This window comes from Cyprinodon tularosa, unplaced genomic scaffold (genome assembly GCF_016077235.1).
Source record: "Cyprinodon tularosa strain WSP-4 unplaced genomic scaffold, ASM1607723v1 ctg207, whole genome shotgun sequence".
Taxonomy (NCBI): domain Eukaryota; kingdom Metazoa; phylum Chordata; class Actinopteri; order Cyprinodontiformes; family Cyprinodontidae; genus Cyprinodon; species Cyprinodon tularosa.
This window is the reverse complement of record NW_024038767.1, coordinates 675,353-695,510: the sequence shown is the minus strand read 5'-3', so window position 1 is coordinate 695,510 and position 20,158 is coordinate 675,353. Positions and strand designations below refer to the sequence as shown.

At 39.2% G+C, this 20,158-nt stretch overlaps 1 protein-coding gene across 1 annotated transcript; it reads right to left on the bottom strand.

The window, feature by feature from the left end:
* Positions 1-4,429: 4,429 nt before the first annotated feature.
* On the bottom strand, positions 4,430-17,599 carry dcaf5 (ddb1 and cul4 associated factor 5). Its single transcript, XM_038285142.1, has 9 exons — positions 17,161-17,599; positions 15,513-15,656; positions 14,750-14,786; positions 14,496-14,635; positions 12,035-12,164; positions 9,762-9,975; positions 8,463-8,529; positions 6,261-6,388; positions 4,430-6,138 (listed from the first exon to the last, which is right to left on the bottom strand). The coding sequence occupies exons 1-9, from the start codon at positions 17,366-17,368 to the stop codon at positions 4,951-4,953; spliced, it is 2,256 nt and encodes a 751-aa protein (XP_038141070.1). The 5' UTR covers positions 17,369-17,599; the 3' UTR covers positions 4,430-4,950.
* Positions 17,600-20,158: the final 2,559 nt, after the last annotated feature.

Genomic DNA, 20,158 nt, shown 5'->3' with positions numbered 1-20,158 from the left:
TATTTCTACATTTGTGGAAGAGAGGCAGGAGGAAAGCTGTAAGATGGCCCCCGTTTAACAGGTAGAGGATACAGCAAAGATGTAGAAGTAGGGAAAAATCTGCTCTTATTATACGACAATAAACCCTGCAGCTGATACTAAATGGTTGAAGGTGATACTTGCATTATTATGATGTGGAAATAGTTTTCTCACTGGAAAAAATACAAATCTAGATAAGTCATTTTTTGTTCAATTAGGGCATTTGTTCTTGAATTGAGGAGGTAAATGAGACACTTTGCCAATGGAACAAGACAATTTACATTTAAAAGAAGAAAAATAAAACATTGCATTGTCTTATTTCAAGTGCATATTATCCTATTATCTTATTTTAAGAGTGAAAACGCTCATTCCATTGGAAAATCATCCCATTAACCTACTAAAATTAAGGATATATGCGCTTAATTTAAGGCAATTTTACTTATTTCTAGATTGTTTTTGCAGTTCCTTACCATAGACACGGATGTTGGTCATGTTTATGAAAGGAAGACTGAACTCTGAAAATAGGGGGGAGCCTAACACCGGGTTGCCGGCGACCTGTTTTAACGCAATTCAGCTTATTTCTCCACTATTTAACCACCAAGTTCATTTTATAGACACAGCATCTTGTTTGAACTGATGCAGCTTGGGCTGTGTCATGTCATGTAATCTGGGCTTACAGTTCCTAAGTTATTTGCTTTTCCATTTGGGTCTGCAAAATAGGCCAGAATTTCCCAAAATGAAGCGGATATTAAGAGGCTAAAAAACATAAAATCTCCAATCAATGCAATGGTTTGTTGCAAAGTCGTCAAACTGATATAAGAAACTTTCCTGAGACTGGAGAGAATTTTTAGTGTTAAAGTGAGCAGCGCTCAAAGATGTGCCTTAAACACTTGCTATTGTAACTACAAAAATAAAAACTGGAACATGAAATATCCAAATAAAGTAGAAGTTTGTAACAAAATGATGAAAAGCTCTGAGTTTGAGGTCAGCAGAGGTCTGATACATGGTTTAAAAGAAGAGCAGGTTATGCAGAGGAGCTATTGCTGATTCTGAAGGCTCTCAGGCTCATGAGAGGAATTGGCGGATGCTGCTGGCTGCGTTTGGTCTCTGGCAGCTTCCAGAGGTATTCCAGTCATCTCCGAAGGGGAATTCTTCAATAGCTGCCCGAGCTGTTAAGGCTGAGCCATGTATGGACTACTGCTGCATGGGCTGCCGTCCCTCCCACTGAGCCGTGTTTGGGTTAGGGAGCAGACGTCTTCGGCTAAAACCTCACCTGACATCACAAAGTCTTCAGCATCACTCTTTCCTATGATGTGATAGAGGATGAGGAGAGTTTCGCTCTAAAAACCAATAGAGCGGATTAAACCCTGCTCTAGCTGAACGCCATCCAAGGCTGTGGTTAAACTGGGCTCCTCCCAGTTGTGGATGTGACCTTTGATGGTGGAAATGGCCCTCTGGTAACCATTCCTAATTACTTCCGCATAAAACATTAACGCTGCTCATGTGAGGCGACCATCTAAAGACGTGGGAAGATATTTAAAGGAATAAGCTTCCCTCACAGTTCAGGCCCTGAATGTAAAGTGTAGCGTACATTGATCCCATAACGACACGTGTTCAGAAGAAGGTATATTACTGGCTACGTCCGGCTCATCTGCATTACGTCCTAGAGGACAGGAATGGGATCTTGACCTGCATTAAAATAATGTGAACTACATAACTTGCCTCCTTGCAGAGCGTGAAATTATGCGTCTGCTAAGATGTTGCACGTTATAAGCGGTCGGGTTCTAGGCAGCAGGAAGTGGTCCACATTTCCTACTGCCTTTGGTTTTTATAAAAAAATTCAATCTCATAGAATTTGATTTTAATTTTCTTTTCCCCAGGTCTGGATAGGGGTGAGTTTTGGCATTTGTTGCGATACGATATGTGTCACAATACGATATTATGACGATATTGCCATGTTACTACATACTGCGATATTTTACCCAGCTGTCAAACTGAAATGTTTAGTTAAAAAAGAAGCAAGTTCTGCAGACGTTCATCATTAGATATGGATCAGTCGGGTATTTTGGTATCCATGTTGTTTGGGGTTTGAGTGAGTCCACTTCTATGAGTCCCTCAACCACAGAAATGTGTTGCAGCACATTTTCCCTCATCGTTTTTAGGGGAAAAAGTTTTTTTCTTGTTTTTTATCCATATTATGAACTGAATGATTGATCGGAAAAATCCGGATATGTTGCCAAATGGATTTTAACTCAGAACCTAAGGTCTGGACAGGTATGGAAAAGAATAAAATGGAATGAAAATACTGAAAAAACTTCCTTTCCCTTCTTCTTTCAGTTTTATTTTATTTCAGAAGTGTGTGTATTTGTGTTGGGGCGGGTGCAAGTATTTTTTAATATAACTACACTGGAAAGAATCAAAATCTAGATAAGTCATTTAATCTTAAAATAAGTGCATTTGTTCTCGAATTATGAAGGAAAAAGACACATTTTGCCAATGGAACAAGACAATTTACATTTAAAATAAGAAGACACAATTGCTTCGTCTTATTTCAAGTGCATTTTATCTTAATATCTTATTTTAAGTGTAAAAATGCTGATTCCATTGGCAGATCATTTCATTTACCCACTCAGATTAAAGGTAAATACTCTAACTTATTATTAGTTAGGTTTTCCAGTGTAACTTCAGCGTGTTTGACCATCCAATCACATTAGCGCATCAGATGTTTGTAAAGTGAGCTCCTCAGGAGTGACAGCCAGTGGGCTTCAGTTTGAGCTGCGGTTTTCCACTTGGTCCTAGTGCTCGACCAATATTTGTGTACTGTAGGGTAACATTGTTTTTGGACAGTAACATGTGCAGAGGACCAAAACAGATGTTTAAAAAAAATGCAGGGGACATGTCCCCCCACCAGCCACCCCAAAATTACGCCCATGCTCGCACCGTTCTTTATTTCTGTCCTTTATTCGTTAAACATCTTTCCTTTCCTTGCTTGTGCATTTCTGTAGCTTCTTTCATTCATTCTTTCTGGACTCCCTTCCTTCCTTCTGCTGTTCATCTTTCTTTGCTCGTTTTTCCATCACTTCTCTCCAAGGTTCTTTCCTTTTACTTTCTTCTTCCTCCACTTAATTCCTTGTGTGCCTCATTTCTTGTGCCCTTATTTTCCACCCTTTATTCATTTAATCCTCTCTTCTTTTAATAATTTGTCTTCCTTTGCCTTTTTTTCCCCATCTAAAGTTTCTCACACTTTCTGCCAATTTCCCTTCCAGGAAAACTTCCTTGTTTTCCTGTTTCATTTTCCCTTCTTGTCATATTCACCTGAGTTGATTTCTCCTCATTGACCTTCCTTCATAGCTGTTGGTACCTACAGTTTCTAACCACCAGCTCTGTTGCTTTAGAGCAAAGCGATGATGCCCGTTTCCTCAGAAAGGTGACATCATGTACTTCATGAACAATCCTCAGTGTCAGGAGCTGCAGGATTCAATCATCTCCTAGAAAGAGGAAGCTACTTGTTTGAATTAAATTCAAGATGCCCCCCCCCCCCCCCTACAAGCTATCAATCAACATCTTTTTAAAGCAGAAAACCTACTTATATATAAATTAGGAAAGAAAATCCACCTTCCTTTCACGTGTGATTAAACCAAGTTCAATCTGCTTAAACTTTAGTATTAGTTCTATCTACAGAACCAGTGGGTTGTTTCTGCTGCCCCCTAGTGGTCGCCATTAATGAGTTAAAAGTAAATGTGAGAATCCTGCACATGAATCCGTACATTTTTGCTGCCTCGCCGTCAGAAATCTGACCCACAGTGTGATGAAGTGGTTTGCTTCCTCCTCATAAATAGTGTCAAACATTTGATCAGTTACTTCCCGCTTTGGTCGACTCTTAGGAGGTTTATCTGTTCTGCGATAAAAGGGTGGGCAATCTGATTGCATCACACCTTCTTCCTCGGAGCAGTTTCTCCGTTTAAGGTGCAGGTGAATAAATTTTAGTTTTTCCAAGCCGTTTGAGTAAATTTTACGCAGCTTTTGAAACCAGTAGAGGATGTACGATTGTTGATAGAATCGGTTTGGTTCAATCGGGTGCAATTCCAGTTTATCCTTGTCTCATATCGAATTGATGGCACCTGAAAGGATAGGTTTAGAAGAAAAGTTGAGCACTAAGCTTTGAAAGCTTCTCGTTTTCTTTTTCAAACTCCAAAGTTTAGACTGTGCAGGAATCCAGAGTAAAAGGACCAAGAAAAACAACGTTATATTTCACCATTTCTAAACTGCAGTAGAGTGAGCTGGACGAACTCTCCATTACCATCAGAGGGTCTAAATCCTGTTGCCATGGAGACTGGGAGGAGATGCTGGTGTAGCACTTGAATCCTTCACAGTTGACTAATTTTCAATTATTCAAAATCACTGGAAAATGTCACAGATCAACTTTTTTACTCGCAGGAAAACAGGTAGATGACTGTTAACTGTAGTCTGATTAAAAACACAGAAAGAACATTAAGTTTTAATGCACAGCTTATAGAAACGGTAGAGGAGGCATTTCTTTTTTTTAAACTTCCTGAAGCAGCATAAACTGAGAGTTGATGAGAACAAAGCGAAGCAGAACAGGCTCCAAGTGAAACGTCTGCAACTAAACATCTAGATTTAGTTCAGAGCTTGATGTCATCAGAGGCGAACATTTCTGCAACAATCAGAACCTCATATCACATAAAAATAACGCCTCTGAAATACGACCAATATGCAGCTTATTTCTATTTTCCTGTAATCTGGTTTTCAGTCCGAACTGTTTGCTCTTCGACCGAAGCCGACCACTCCGTCCCTCTCAGCAGTTTGAGGTGAAACATGTGAAACAAGATGGAGTCAGAAATGAAAAGCTCAGCTGTAGAAACTCAGAAAATCCACTTCCTAAGTTTAATTCTGTGTACAAATGATAAAAGGCTACGTCTTGAGCTTCTTTTCAGAAGGCGACAAGCCCAACTCGCCGTCATGTGATCCCACATGAGTCCGCTTCACAGTGCTCTGTGCCAGGACCTTCTCTCGCAGCGGCCTGGAGTCTTCAGGTCTACTTGCAGTCTCTTCCTCAGACTCTGAGGACGCCTGCTGCCTGGCTGCTCCAGCGGCTCCCTCAGTCCTGCATGCATCCAGCAGTGGAGGCGACGCGGCCGCGTGTCCTTCTTCGTCAGTCCTGTCGCTCCTGTTATGGTCTTGGCTTGCAGGAGACATCGCTGGGCTCGGGCACACAAAGTCCGAGGGACTCAGACACTTTTCCTCCTCTCTGGAATCGGAAGCTGGCGGTTTGATTTCCAGGGGGTTTTGCTCCCGGTCTGACGAGGATGAGGAAAGATCGTCGACTGAGATTGACGGGTAGCTGTAGGAGTCCATGGCTGAAAACAGAGCCTGGATGGACTCGGGTCTGTTGCCGGCTCTGGAGACCACGTTCATGCGACGCCGCCTCATGACGTTCTGCCGGCGGACGGCGCTGCGGCGCTCCTCGTCGTCGCTGCTGGAGCTGGAGGAGGAGGAGCTGGAGGCTCCTGCAGGGAGTGAAGGAGAGGAGCTGGGGCTGGATAGAGTGGAGTTCTCCCTGGGGCTCGGGGAGCGGGGGCGGGGCATCGGGTCCAGCCAAAACTCACTGGAATCCGAGTCCTCGTTGACCAGGAAGCTGGACTGATGCTGCTGACGTCTCCTCTGTCTCAGAGGGCAGTCCTCTCCGTCTTCTCCAGCCTGCTCCTCCCCTCCAGAAGCGTCCGGTCCAGCCAATGAGGAGGAGGAGGAGTTATCAGAGTCACCGTGGGGATCAGCGGCGGGAGCTGCAGCAGGAGCTGCGGATGTGGCCCGTGTGGAGCGACGGCCGCGGGCGTGGAGCTGCATGATGGCCTCTTCGCTCAGATCACTGTCAGAGTCTGAGCTCCAGCCCTCAATCTCCCGTCGCACCAACGAGTCAAAGAAGGCCATCATGCGTGGATCCTCCTCTATAGACTGGCTGACATAGTCGTGGGACAGACCGCTGCCGCTGTTAAGAACCAGGCTGATGTACTCCTCATGGCTGTAGAGACTGCGGGACTTGTCCTCCACCCGACCTTCTAGATCCCCCTCGCTGCCGGGCTGCAGGTACGGACTCCACACCTGAGTCACACACAAACATCTGCTTTGATACTTCACCTTCAGAGTCTAGTGCAGAGTTATGACAGAGTTCTGATCATTAAACACGCTTTTCAGAGTCACAGGAGAAATATTCATTCACTAACCTTGATGACTTTCTCCACACCAGAGGAGCAGATCATGTAGGAGTGATGGTTAAAGCGAACCTGGTTCACGATGGAGCGGTGACCCTTCAGAACCATGAAAGCCCCGTTTACCACACGACCAGGGCCTCCTGCAAAACAAGAATCACAGTAATGGAGGAAAAGACACGTCTACGTCAAACAGGCAGGCAGGAAGCACTGAAACAACAAATGAGATGCTGTTCATCTTGGTCCAGCAGCTGCATGCGACCTGGATCGGATCTTTTCATTACAGTCTGAACAGCACAGATCCGATTTTTTCCAATGCGACCCAGGCCACTTGGCTCTGTGGTCCTGAATCCGATACGAATCTGATCTTTTTCAAATGCGACCCGTGTCATTAATACCTGACAAAGGTCACTATTATGCATCTTGCTACACAGAAGCGGCAAGAAAAACAACAACCATGGCGGATGATGATGCGGAGAGCAGTATTTATGTTTAACCATATTGAAAAGATTGAGGTTTTATGGTTTGAAAAGACCGCTAGATGCGCGCCGGCACTGCCATCCATGTTTACTTCCATAAATATAGAACATGCTGGCCTGTGACGTCATTGCGTCCTCTACTGCGCATGCAGGAGAGTTGTGTGACAACTGAAGCTCACAGCCATCTTGGATTATTTCTGTCTCTTCTCTCTTTATAGTCAAACATTAGAAATTTGGTTTTCGTCATAAAACTTTCTTACCCACTCATTAAGTTAAAATATATATATATATATATATATATATATATATATATATATATATATATATATATATATCCTCAGATGTGCTATCATTTTGTGCTGATGATGATTCGTTTGATAAGGAACAATATAACACCCACATTTAGTAGATTTTATTGAAATATTTTTTAGAATAGATGGCTAACAACATGCTAGCTTAGGGCCCCATGATTTAAAGGATGCAGGAAAACAAGGACAGTTTCATGTAATTTAGCTTATTAAATATTATGTCAAATTATTCCCCCGTTTTGGTGAAATGCAGCAGTTTTTATGCATATAGAGAGCAACTTTTCTGCCAGTTTTACCAGCAAATGATCAACTGGAAGCATAGAATACACATGATGACCATTAATTACAGTCAGAGTGACATCAGGAACACGGAGAAGACGCTAGCTAGCTAGCGCGAGCCAGATGTCTGCTAACTCTTTAGCGCTCAGCTACATCAACACAAGTTAGACGGTGGTTCATCTTGTACATTGATTGTTTTTATGCTTTAAAAAAACAACAGGTTAATATTTCTTTAAATACATCTGACAGTTGGAAAAACACAGCATTAATAATAAAGTTTGGAGAAAATGTTAGTTTTTACTTTTTATGTTTTATTATGAGACATTTTTATGTTCAACTCTGAAGCACAAAAGGACACTTTTATAAATGTTAAATTACCATATGTCTTGAACATAAAGATTAAATACTTATAAGCACCTTAAACCATCTAATGTTCTGCTGAAGCACAGCAATTTGTTTTATTTCTGAAAGTGAAACAACACTCAGATTTTGTATTTTACGGGTTTTCATTTATTATTTGGGACTTAATAATTACTTAATTCTGAAGAAAATTAATATTTTTAGAATGAAAATATGGAATTTAGGGAAAAAAATATCAGAAATGACAAAATTCATAAAAGTTTTAATGTAAAAAGTGGAATTAAGGGATAAAATAAAATGGCTTTGATAGGGCTTTACCAGTGTAAGATAGAAATATAAAAAAATATTTAAATTGAGACGCTAATTGGCTCGTTAAACTGATTATAAAACTCAGCAATGATCAGTTTTCCACTGATTATAAAGACACTTCACGGGTTCTCTGTCTGATTAGGAACTCGGCTGGGATAATATTTCCTGCAAAGACTTTGATTTATATTCTTACATTTTTTAAAGATGTCATAAATTACATCCAAGCTGAAATTAATAAATAAATCACAATAGTGTTTAAACTGCACACATCTGTGGCCCATGCTTCCTGAAAATGTAAGAGAGGAGAGTTTCTACCTCAGTTCAATAGTTTATATTGTCGTCACATAATTTTTATTTTTATTTGGTTTTAGGAGCCTACTTTTGTTTCAACACTTGATAAACAATTCTCACAAAAAAAAATCCTGCAGGAATGTGAAAAATCCAAATGAATGTGGAATCTGGGAAACCAGAGCCAAACTCACCTGCTTCTGGGTCATTTGGGATTTTCCACATGTACAGATTGAAGTCATCTGATCCAGACAAGATGTACTGAAAAAAAAAAAAATAAACCAAGTACTGAGACTGAACTTTACCAGGAGGGAGATAAAATATCAGACCAGATAAAAGGAGATAAATCTAAAGAACACAGAGCTGAAAACTAGCAGATCTACTGGTGTTGCTGTGAGTCATGGCGAGCAATCAGACGCAGACGTAACGTGACGCGACAGTCTGGCCTAAACGACGAAGCGTTATTAGGCTAACAGATGGTTTCACTCAAACTTTCTACTGTAGTTAGCTCTGACAGGGTCACTGCAGGCTCCACATTCTTTCAGACGGACGTAATATTAGGAGAAAGAGTTTCTGAAAACGTCTAATATGTTCGGCTACTTTTTCCCTCATTTACTCGGAGGAATTTGTAAATGTTTCTCTTAGTTCCATCCAAGTTTTTTAGAGGATAAAAATGCAAAGTTTACTTAATTTCGGCACGGCTGTTTTTACAGACCAAAAAATGTATCACTGGTCCAAATACTTACTAATTTGGACAAATAAAAAAATCATAGGCTTATTACAAAACTACAAATGTATTTAAATGATGTTTCAGTCATGATTAACCTACAGTATCTTCTATTTTTCCCAATAATGAACATGCCTTGATTGCTTTTCTAAGTCCCTCCAACTGGCTGAATAAACAACAAGCAGACGTATGGGTGTGGTGCATTCACAACAATAAGGCTCATCAAAATCTGAAAACAACCGGTTTTCAAAGGTTCTTCACTCTGAAATGAAGGGAATTGCGATGAAGCTCTATTAAAGATAAGCACAATAATAAAATCTGTTATTTTCGTTCCTTGTGTTGGTCTGACACAGAAAATCGGAACGCCACAAATTAATTGACTGTAAAGGCAAAGTATTAATATGTCAAATAAAAAGTCAGGGCGCAGACGCAGGTCTGAGCCTGGAACACGTGTCGCTCTGCCCTCTAGAGGCCAGAGTTGGAACGTTGCTCTGAGAGTTTTCCCACTTATCCTCAACCACACAGTAAGATGCCTTTAGGCAAACGTCTGAATTAGCGCCTTACTGAGAGATTCCTCGACTCCCTGCAAAGGCTGAGGAATTACTGAGAAACGGGAGTGGAGCTCGGAGAACTCTGTGAAATATCCAGCCATTCTTCATCTGGTTCATTGTCATGTTGTTTTTAGCTTTTTAGCTCATTGACTGTATAAAATAAGCAGCTTTTTACAGCCGAGCTGGAGGAAAGTTCAGACAGTCTGCTGTCCCACCTGATCCTTGTCCCCAGCGAAGCAGCAGCTTTTCATGGTGCAGGAGTTAAAGTAGCCCTGGTTGTCGAACTGGAAGCTGGGCAGGCGGGAGTGCAGCTCGTAAAGGACGGGCGGCAGGCGGCGCCGGAGAGCCAGAAGCTGCGTGCCTGTGCTGTTGAAGCGAACACTCATGGCGCTCTGCAGGGACATGCTGCCGCCGTACCGGAGCAGAGAGCTGAAGGCACAGAGGAAAACAAACAGCTGAGGGGGGTCCATCACTTCTACGCATCGCAAAACTAACTAGAGGAGAAGACCGACTTTCAAAGCATTACCCGACATATTATGTTCCTTCAATAAATACATGCATAATAACTACGTTAAACTGTTTTATCTGTTGTTTAAGTAAAATTATTACTACCGGCTTCTGGCAAAAACTTCAAACTTTTACAGCTAAGACATCCAAGAAAACGGCTTTTAAACGATTCAATATCAAATCACCCAGGATTTAGAAAATAAAGTAGGTTCTGAGATACTGTATTGAGAGAAAAAAATATTAAGCTGATGATTTGAGATCATCTTATTTCCATGATTTTTTTAAAGTTGTAGTTTATGAAAAATACAAGTGTACAAACGATAACATGTAAAAGCAACGAGCTGGAGTGGATTTGTTTTGATCACTATAAACTTTCTGGTTTGTTTAGAAGTTTGCTTTATTCTAAAAACTTTGAGTTTTTTTTGTAACAAACCAGGCTTCAATATTTCCATATTTTGAAAAACCCAAAACATTTTAGGTTATTTCTATTTTATATAGCCAGGTGTCATAATATGTGGTTTTATCGTTCCAACGACTAACATAAAGGATTCCCAGGCTACTGTCTATTTAATAAGCTATAAATATTCATCTATCTAGAAATTAAAATGGGTAGTTAAGATATTAGGTTATGAACAATCAGTAGTAGAGCTAAGTAGCCTGTAAATCCTTTATAATCAGGGTAACAGCACCATCTGGTGGACATATTTAAAAAATACACTGCTCCAATACAGGAGGCAGTTTCATGATAATCTCAAAATGAGATGCCGACTATTTATTCTGGTGAAACTAAACATTGATCTACTTGAACAGAAGTGCAAACACTTCGGTTACCATGGTGATTTACTTTGGTGAAAGGTAGCGTGATCCAGACTAGGATTACAGCAAGTTTATCCTGAGAAACAGGAATCAACACATCAGGACTTTCTGCATATGTATCTAAAAAAAAAACACACATCTTAATTCATGTTGTTTCATCAATATTTGTCTAATTTGATGCAAAAAAAAATGTATCAAAGAATTTAAACAATATACTCAGTCAATTTTCCCATATTTCTTATTTTACATAAAAAATAAAATATTTACAATGAAGATTAAAAGTCTTTACTCCACACTTAGTTTTGGCGGATTTATCTTTAGCAGTGATGAAAGCCTCCTCTACTTGGTTGGGATGCCCCAAAGCTTTGCACAGCAACCTGTGGGCAGGTTAGGCTGTTCCTCTTTGCAGCTTGGATGGAAAATATTGGCTTTTAGGCCATTTTTCAGATCCATCCATAGTTTTTTAGTCTGGTCCTGAACCAAGTCTGACCTCTGGCCTAGCTAATCCAGAGCTCGCCTGTAGATACTCCTTAGATGTCACTGGTGAAGTGCTGCTTTAGCCTGGAGTTAAGATTCATTCAGGCCTCACTATCATGTTCACTAAAAAATAGGCAGGGATCTGTTTTCTGTTACTAAAAATGAGAAGTGCAAAATAAACCAAGTTGTTAAAAAAAAAAAAAAAAACCTACCATAAACAGTGTTCCCTCTATTTTTTGTGTCTGATCATACTGGTCGGATGACATATGCTAATATGTGAGATAGGAATTTTGGGTTTTCATGAGCTGGATGCCAGAATCATCCATATTTATACAATAAAAGACCTGAAATATTTCAGCTAGTGTGTAATGAATCTAAAATATATGAATGTTAAAGTTTTATCATTACATTATGGAAAGTAATGAACTTTATCCCAATATGCTAATATTTTGAGAAGGACCTGTATATTATATATAAGGCAGAAAAGTTAACACCTTTTTATTTACAGTGAATTATTCACTAATGTTTCAGACGCTCAGTGCAAACGGTTCTTTTTCACAGCAATAACAATAGAAAATATTTATGAAAGAAGGAAAGGATTCATATCATTAATGTTAATGAAATGTTTGGAAATTTCAGACCCCTCCATGATTTCGGATCAGGTCTTAGTAAATCAAAAAAGTCTTACCTGCGAGGCTTTCGAATGTCCCACAGTCCCACCCCTTCCTTTGAGTTTGCTGTGGCGAGCAGCCGAGGCTCCACGGGGTTGAACATTACGCTGTGGAAGGCTGAAGGGTAACTAGCCAGGCAGAACGGCTCTGTGGGAACCACAATCCATAAAAACACAGGTGAGACTTTGCCTGCAGAGCATCTACTGGGTTCTCAGGGTGTTTTAGTCCATTAGCTGTGATCTCTGTGCTACGGCTTAGATTACGCAGGGACAATTTTATTCATAGAGTACAAATATAGATCTGTACAAACTATGAAACCTTTAAAAATTAACAGAAATAAATTTACCATTTTGATACGATAACCAAGGAAAGTCTTACAGAATAGCAGGCTACAGGCTTTGCAAGACTGAAATGCTTCTTCTATGCAGCATAGGGCAGGTTTAGATGAGTGCTTCATGAAACCTGATATTCATGAGGTCCTGATACAGATGATCAGGACTTTGACTAGGCCATTCTCGCACACGTTTGACTGAATCTGAACAATTTAACTTTAGCTCTGCCTCTGTTCTACCAGCCAAGGCTTCAATACACTTTTCTCATCTAATACCCACATTTCCAACCAAGACTAACGCAACTTTTAAGCAAAAATCTTTCAAAACAATGAAAAGGAGAATTAGACTCATTTCTATCGATTGGAGCAAATGAACCAGGTGATGCAAAGCCTCATTTCGTCATAGGTTTACACAAACCAGCGCATCTGGTCACCCTAGTAAGTTATGAACACATCCCAAGTTCTGACTCAATCCTTCTGCATAGAGCAATGAACAACTTTAGATTTTGTATATTTTTTATATAGAAAAAGCACTAAGCAGTAGGCACACCGTCGGCTACGTTCTAGTCTATTTTTCTAGGTTTGTGAGAGAAGCTTTGACACTGGATGTTATTTTCCTGTTCATTCGTTGAAATTAGAACCTCAGCCTAAATTAGACGAGGAGTAGCACATGTACGTTTTGATACAGGCATTTTACACATGTAGTGTAAATAATTCAACCGTTTAAAATGGAACGCTGTTACACGCTTAACCCACGTGTAGCACGAACACATGCAGCTTTGCAGCAGTTATGTGGTCTAACATGTCTGCTGGTTTTTCTTTAGGCAGACTTGATCATGTCACCTATTATTCACAATGGTTCATGCCATACAAAGATGTGGAGAAAGTAAAATGCTTTCACTCAGGACGTCAGCAGCAGAAACAGCTCATCAGTTATTGTTCGCTACATCAGAACTTCTGACAAATGTGCGTCCATCTTTTCTTTAGCGCGGTCGTTCTTCGAGCCCTGTAGGAACTTTGACAAAAACGTATTACATTGATTTGAATTTTGCTGTTTCCATTAAGCTCTTCTAATGCGAAACTTTAAAATGAGCAAAAAAAAAATAAAAATATCTGCATTTATAGTGCCCAAACATTTTTTACTACAATTTCCTAAACATACGACTTCTACAATCCTTTCATCTATAACGTGCCCAGTTGGGAAGCCCAGTGTTTCCCATTAATTAACGAGACTGTGGTGGCCCGCCCCAGTCTCATATAGACACAGAGAGAGAGAAAACAAGAACAAAAACATCTGTCAGTTTATCAGATCGTTCCACAGCGAGAGACAAGTTGTTTATGGCCGTAACCAAGCGACAGGAAGAATGAGCGCCACGCTCATAGATGGTCAGTGGCGGTTCTACTCCCTGGGTGAGACCCACTCCAAGCACCAGTTATATTTTATTATATATATTTTATTTTTCAAAGCGCACGTCCTGCCCTCCTTTTATAAAAATGCCTGACTTTTCAGACCCCTCCAGCAATTTTTTTAATATTTATATCTTTTAAAAACAAAGCGGCGCATGTATGACGCCATCTGTGTGCCGGACTGGAGTAGTGACAGGCAGCCCGGGCCACAGGCTACGCTCTACCCCTTCTATTCATTCGGCTAGCTAATCTGTGTCGTTCAATTTAATGACGTGATACACGCTCCACCATGTTTTAAAAAAATATAAATATAAAAAATATAACCTTGGATGTCTGAATGCTGGCGTACCATAAATGATAAATGATGAACAGTTTAGTTTGTGCCTTCAAGTCGTTGCCCATAGGAAGACGTTACTGGATATAACCTAACGGAATATCTTCAGAACGGCTTTAAATGACACGAAACTCATATGGGTGAGTAGAACATGATGGAATAACGTAAAATCAAGGGGCCAATGTAAACAAAAACCTGGCGTTCCCCTTTAAGTGGGCAACACCACGCTTAAAAATGTGCACACATGAAAACGCCTGAGGATCAGAGACTCTCCCACCAGTCTCCTAAAATCCTGTTGGAAACACTGAAGGCTACATATGATAAAACTGGCATGACATTATATTATTTTCTATCAAAAAAATCAAAGTATCCTTCCTGATTTTAACATGTAATCCTTCTTCCTCACCTCCATGCGGCGGCTCACGGGTGTCCCAGATCAGAACACGGCCGTCATCAGACGAGCTTGCAAATATGTTGTCGTTGACCGGACTGACAGATAAGCTGTACACAGCATCTATATGCAGGAACACGTTCAGAGTTTCCCGTCTGCAAGAGAAACAGTGGGTCACGTGTTGATTGGATCATCAGTCTGAGCCTCAGCTGGGCTGCCTGATTTATGGGGCTTTACAGACAACAATAGTGCGCTTTGCTTTGACCCACCTCTCCACATCGTGAAGAATCACCTGTTCATCATTTCCTGTGGATTAAGCAAGAAAACAACAGGATTCCTTAAAATATGCACAAAATTATTAGCAATTTGTTTCCTTATGAGTAATAAAAAAATTTATTAATTTAAAAATTCACACTGCTCTAAAAAGTCCTTATGCTAAATTTCTGGTATATTTTTCTTAAAAAATGTAATTTGTTAAAAAAGCATATTTTTTTTAAGGTAAGCTTGTCATGTTGGTAGTTGCAAGCTTTATTAGTGTCCATTAGGGCTTTTTCCAAGGTCGTCATGCTCAAACTTTGGCAGACTAAGTAAAGGTAGCTAAAATTATGTTTTTGGCATTTTATTCCCTAAAAATGTAGACTCAACCTAAACTGCTTGACGCTTGAATGATGGGAAAATAAACTCTACTGGGATGCAACTTAAAAAAAATGATAAAGGAAAGCGACAATCAAGGAAGGTGCTTGATTAACCAATGAAAAAAACACATACTGAACTTACTCTGATGTTTGATCTGAAAGCTTGCTGGGCTTATTGGTAACACCAGGTGTATTTTTTTATAAATGCATTTTTGTCACATTTTATTTTACCACAAAATCCCTAAATTAGTTCTTGATACTTCTATATAAAAAGGGGAAAAATGTGAAGTTTTTAATCAAATGTAAATTATAAAAACACCTTTCCAGGGATTTCTCTCTTATTTTCCCCCAGGGTTTTATAGTGAAATAAAACCTCTGGAGTCTGTGCACGCCTTACCACCAGAGAAGACTTTGGTGTTGGTGCTGTCAAAGGCAAGGCAGAAAATGTTGGACAGGTGCTCGCCCTTCAGTTTCACTGGCTTGGAATGGGAGTGGAGGGATTTCTCCATATCCCATAGAAGAACACGCCGGTCATCCCCTCCTGATGAGGGAAAACAATAAAAAGAGAAAACCTATAAGTAAGGAAGGAAGGAGAAAGACTGTCTGTACTTCAACCCATAGAACTTCTGCTGCAGTTAGAATAACTTGTGGCTAATCAGCAGATTTTGCTGGTGTGATTTGACCTGATAAATGTCAACTAGGGCTGCAACTAACAATTATTTTAAAATCGATTAATCCATCGATTATTTTTTTGATTAATCAATTAATAATCAGACAACCAAAGGTTCCTTAAAGAAGATTTTTTTTAACTAAATTAAGCCAGGTGAAACTAAAATGTTTCCACTTCATGAGTTCTGCAGACAGGCAGCAGCAGCCCTCATGAGCCCAGCAGGGATAAGCATGACAGGAAATGGATAGAGAGAACATATTGACAGATGAAAAACCTTTTTATTTTTTTTTACAATTTTGATATAGCCAGTGCTCTAAGTGGGTCACTCTGTCAGCTAAAGGCATGTTTTAGAGTCTCTATACTCCATTTAACAATAAACCGATCAGTAAATTACTAGACGGTTATTTCAATAATCGATTAATCACAATTAGTTAAATTAATTGTTTCAGCCCTTATGTCAACATCCTTTAAATGAAAAAAAAAACAAAAAGCTCAGTGAGAAAAAACAGTTTGTATTTTCTTTAGAAACCAGGTGTTTTTACTTTTTATTTAATTTCTACAGAAAGAAGGACAACAAACATCTTAACTTATAATCCAAAACAACATTTAGTTAAAAGAAACTTTCATTTTCCTGACGCCATTTTTATCTTGCAAGGGAAAATTTTACTTTACCTTTAAAGGTACAGAGAGAAAATAATAAGAAAGATGAACAACAACAACCAAAATAATGTAAAGATGCTGGATATGAGACTGAAGAATGAGAGAATAATAGATGGCTGTACAAGTTAATTCATTATTAGTCAAATAAAAAATGCATCACCACAGGAAATTGTCAGATAATTTTTGTATAAGCAAAAGCGCAATAAAATTATACGTTTTTACAAACTAAACATGGATTTAAACTAAAGTATTGCCAGTTTTTTCTAAATATATCCACTGTACATTTTCACATCAGTGTCCCTGAAAGAAGCAGAGGGGTTTACGGTAGTCCATAGGTTGGCACACTCACTGATATTTATATTTAATAAAGCAGTAATAAAGCTGCTGGAGTAAACAGCAGGCTGCCACAACCTGTCAAACTGGCCCAAATGACTGTTTATTATCATCTGGGGGCATAAATAATGTTAAAATTCAAGAAAGTCTTTGTTATTACGGTAATTACAGCCAGGAATTTACAGCTTAATGAATAAATTCATAATTTCAGAAACTGACACGAAGAAGTAATGTTGTCTAGCTTGTGTTTGTTCAGTTTAATGTTTGCTAACTAGCTAAACAGGCTAGGCTAAGCTAAGCTAGCATTAGCCTAGCATTAGCTATCCCAGGAAGCGTTCCAGCTGACAGCCGCTAGCATGCTAACAGTAAAACTGGAACTTACCGGACACCAGCCATTCCCCGCCGTTGTTGGAGAACTCTATGGCGTTGACGCAGCCAAAATGGCCCTCCAGATTCTTCTTGTAGAGGCTGGTGCAGCCTGCCAGCCTTCGCCTCTGGAACTCCTCCTTTAAGAGCGGCTGTCCGGTGAGCTCTCTGCGGGACAGAAAGCCCACCGAGCAGCGCATACCGCAGCCCTTCAGCTCCGTCATTTTAAGCACGCTGGAAAGAAACAGGCCCTTTAAATCCGCCACTCCACCCGATACATCTGGTTATGTAAATGGGTAGATGTGGCACAAGACTGCTCTAGCTGGTTTAGTTCTACATTATGGTGGCCAGGCACTGCGCGGCTCCTGATTTTGGCGTTGTTTCGCACCTCCTCTGTTTGGTCTCAGTTGTCTGGAAGCAGCTTCGTGCCTCCCTCCTCCGCTGTCATCCGGTGATCCACCAAACTAAATATTCATTTAAAAAATAACACCTTTTATTCGCTATTTTAACCGTTGGTGGTCATCTGAGTTTGTGCTTTTGACGCAGAGAAATTGGAATAAAACTAGTGTGCAAAGACTTTTAATTAATTTATTTTTTTCAATGCATTTGCTTTAGCATTTTTACTATGCTTAACTTTTCTGAACATTTTACTCTTTAAATTTAAGTTTAAGCGATAAATAAAAAAACAAGTGTGAATTTCTTTCAATTTAAACAAAATTTGCATAAAAAACAAACCGATTTTAGCCCCTTCTGTACAGGAAAACTGGAATATATGCAGAATAAAAAAAAACATTTTGTGGGGAAAAAAACACATTATATTTTTAAAGGTATTTAAATGTGAGAAAAGGATAGTGGAATTTCTTTCAATATAATAAAAATTTCAGGGGTGCATAAAAAACTGATTTTGGCCCCTTCTATACAGGAGAAATGGAAAATATGCAGAATAAAAAAAAAATTTTGTGGGGAAAAAAACAACATATTTTTAAAGGTATTAAATGCCAAAAAGGGATAGTGCTATGGCTACAAATAACAATTATTTTGCAAATCGATTAAGCTTATAATTTAAAATTTTTCAATGAATTAATAATCCAACAATTTTTTACTAAATGAAACCAGGTGAAACGAAAAGTTTTCCACTTTAAGAATTCTGGATGGAGAAAAATGTTTATTTTATTTTATGTTTTTACAATCTTGGTATAATTACTGATCTAAATGGGTCACTCTGTCAGCAAAAGGCCTGTTTTACAGTCTCTATACTCAAGTTAATGATTAATCGATTAATTAATTAGTTGAAGATTATTTCAATAATCCGATTAGTGGTTTCAGCCCTAGAGACTGCTATAAAAAGAAATACTGTGCCTCTGGTAGAGGAATAGAAATTTTAAATGTGATACCAATGCAGACACCTTTCAAAGGGGTATTGTGTGTTCTAAAAAGTTTTGGACTACCTCAAAGTTATGAGCATGAGAACAGCAAATGATCTATACAGCTGAGATGTTTCTCAGTTGAAGTGGATCATCATCCCAGAGCTGTCTGTATGTATCATTTTAACAACAAACTCTATTTATAAGGGTTTATGTGATTTTCCATCTCTGAATCAATATTCTCTGGTACAACCTTTGCTGCAATTAAACCTGCAGGTTTTTTAGAGCGTGTCTTTAAAGGTTTTTCCACATTTAAAAGTTTTGCATTTAAATTAAATTAAGTGTCTGTCATTCACTAAAACTGCAGTTGGGAAGTTCAGGAAACGTCTTTATCGTCCTGTAATTCGCTCTGACTTCTTAGAGAAGTTTAGATCCTTCTGTGTTTGCAGCAGGATGCTGCATTCCTTCTCTGGTGTGAATGGTGCAAGCTCTAGTGAGGTTACCTGCTGGGGTGGCGGCATCAGACCAAGTGAATTAATAAAGCTCAGCAAGCTAATAAAGAAAGGCTGGATCCATTCTGCGGACTGCTTTTACTGCTGTTATCAAGAAACACTTTTACAGTCAATTTGGATCTACTCCGACTTGAGTTTAAGGCATAATTATGAGGAGTTTTACTTCAAAGATTTGTAAGACTCACGGAAGACAGACTATCATATAAAACTCTATTCAACTTTTTCTTTTCTTTTTTTTTATAATGTGACATAATATGAAAGCTTTAGGGTTATGAATAATTTTGCAAGGTGATTCATATCAATTGAGGAACATTTGCCCCCCAAAAATAGGGGTATAAACACTCTGCAAGTAATTTTATTATTATATAACTCAGAGAAAGGAATCAGCTTCTGCTTTTAAACGAATGTCTGAACTTGATTTATCGCATTTTTGTGACACAATATTTAGATTCTGGTCCCAGTTTGATAAGCTCTATCCCTCCATCCTCTCCAGCTTATTCCGTCAGGGTCGTGGTGGGGCGACCCTATCTCTGGCAGTCTATGTTCCAGAGGCAGGGTACACCCTGGACAGGATGCCAATTTGTCTCAGGGCCACAGAGACACATGAAGACACACAGCCATGCACACACACACTCACACCTAAGGGCAATTTAGAGATACCAATTAACCTGTCAGTAAAGAAAAAAAGAAATACACTGCAAAAACAATCCAGAAATAAGTAAAAAATGGCTTAAATTAAGTATATTTAGCCTTAATTTGAGCAGGTAAATAAGATGATTTGCCAATGGAATGAGTATTTTCACTCTTAAAATAAGATAGTTAGATAATATTTACTTGAAATAAGACGATAAAATAGTTTTTTCTTATTTTAAAAGGAAATTGTCTTGTTCCATTGGCAAAGTGTCTTACTTACCTCCTCAAATCAAGGAAAAACACACTTATTTTAAGAAAAAATAACTTATTGAGATTTATATTTTTTGCAGTGTAGAAGCTGAATTAGGTGTGGAATTGGTTCAACAGTAACAGTTGCAGGGTAGACGCTGTTTCTGAGTCTGGTGGTTTTGCTCTGGATGCTCCTCAGCCGTCTGCCTGATTGGAGAGGCTGAAACAGTCTATGTGCAGGATGGGTGGAGTCCTT

Coding starts and splice junctions, on each gene's coding strand:
- dcaf5 (XM_038285142.1), bottom strand. CDS start 17,368: ATGACGGAGCTGAAGGGCTGCGGTATGCGCTGCTCGGTGGGCTTTCTG. Junction 12,165..14,495: donor CCGTGAGCCGCCGCATGGAG/GTGAGGAAGAAG, acceptor TGGTTCCCACAG/AGCCGTTCTGCCTGGCTAGT. Junction 9,976..12,034: donor GACATTCGAAAGCCTCGCAG/GTAAGACTTTTT, acceptor CTGTGCCTTCAG/CTCTCTGCTCCGGTACGGCG.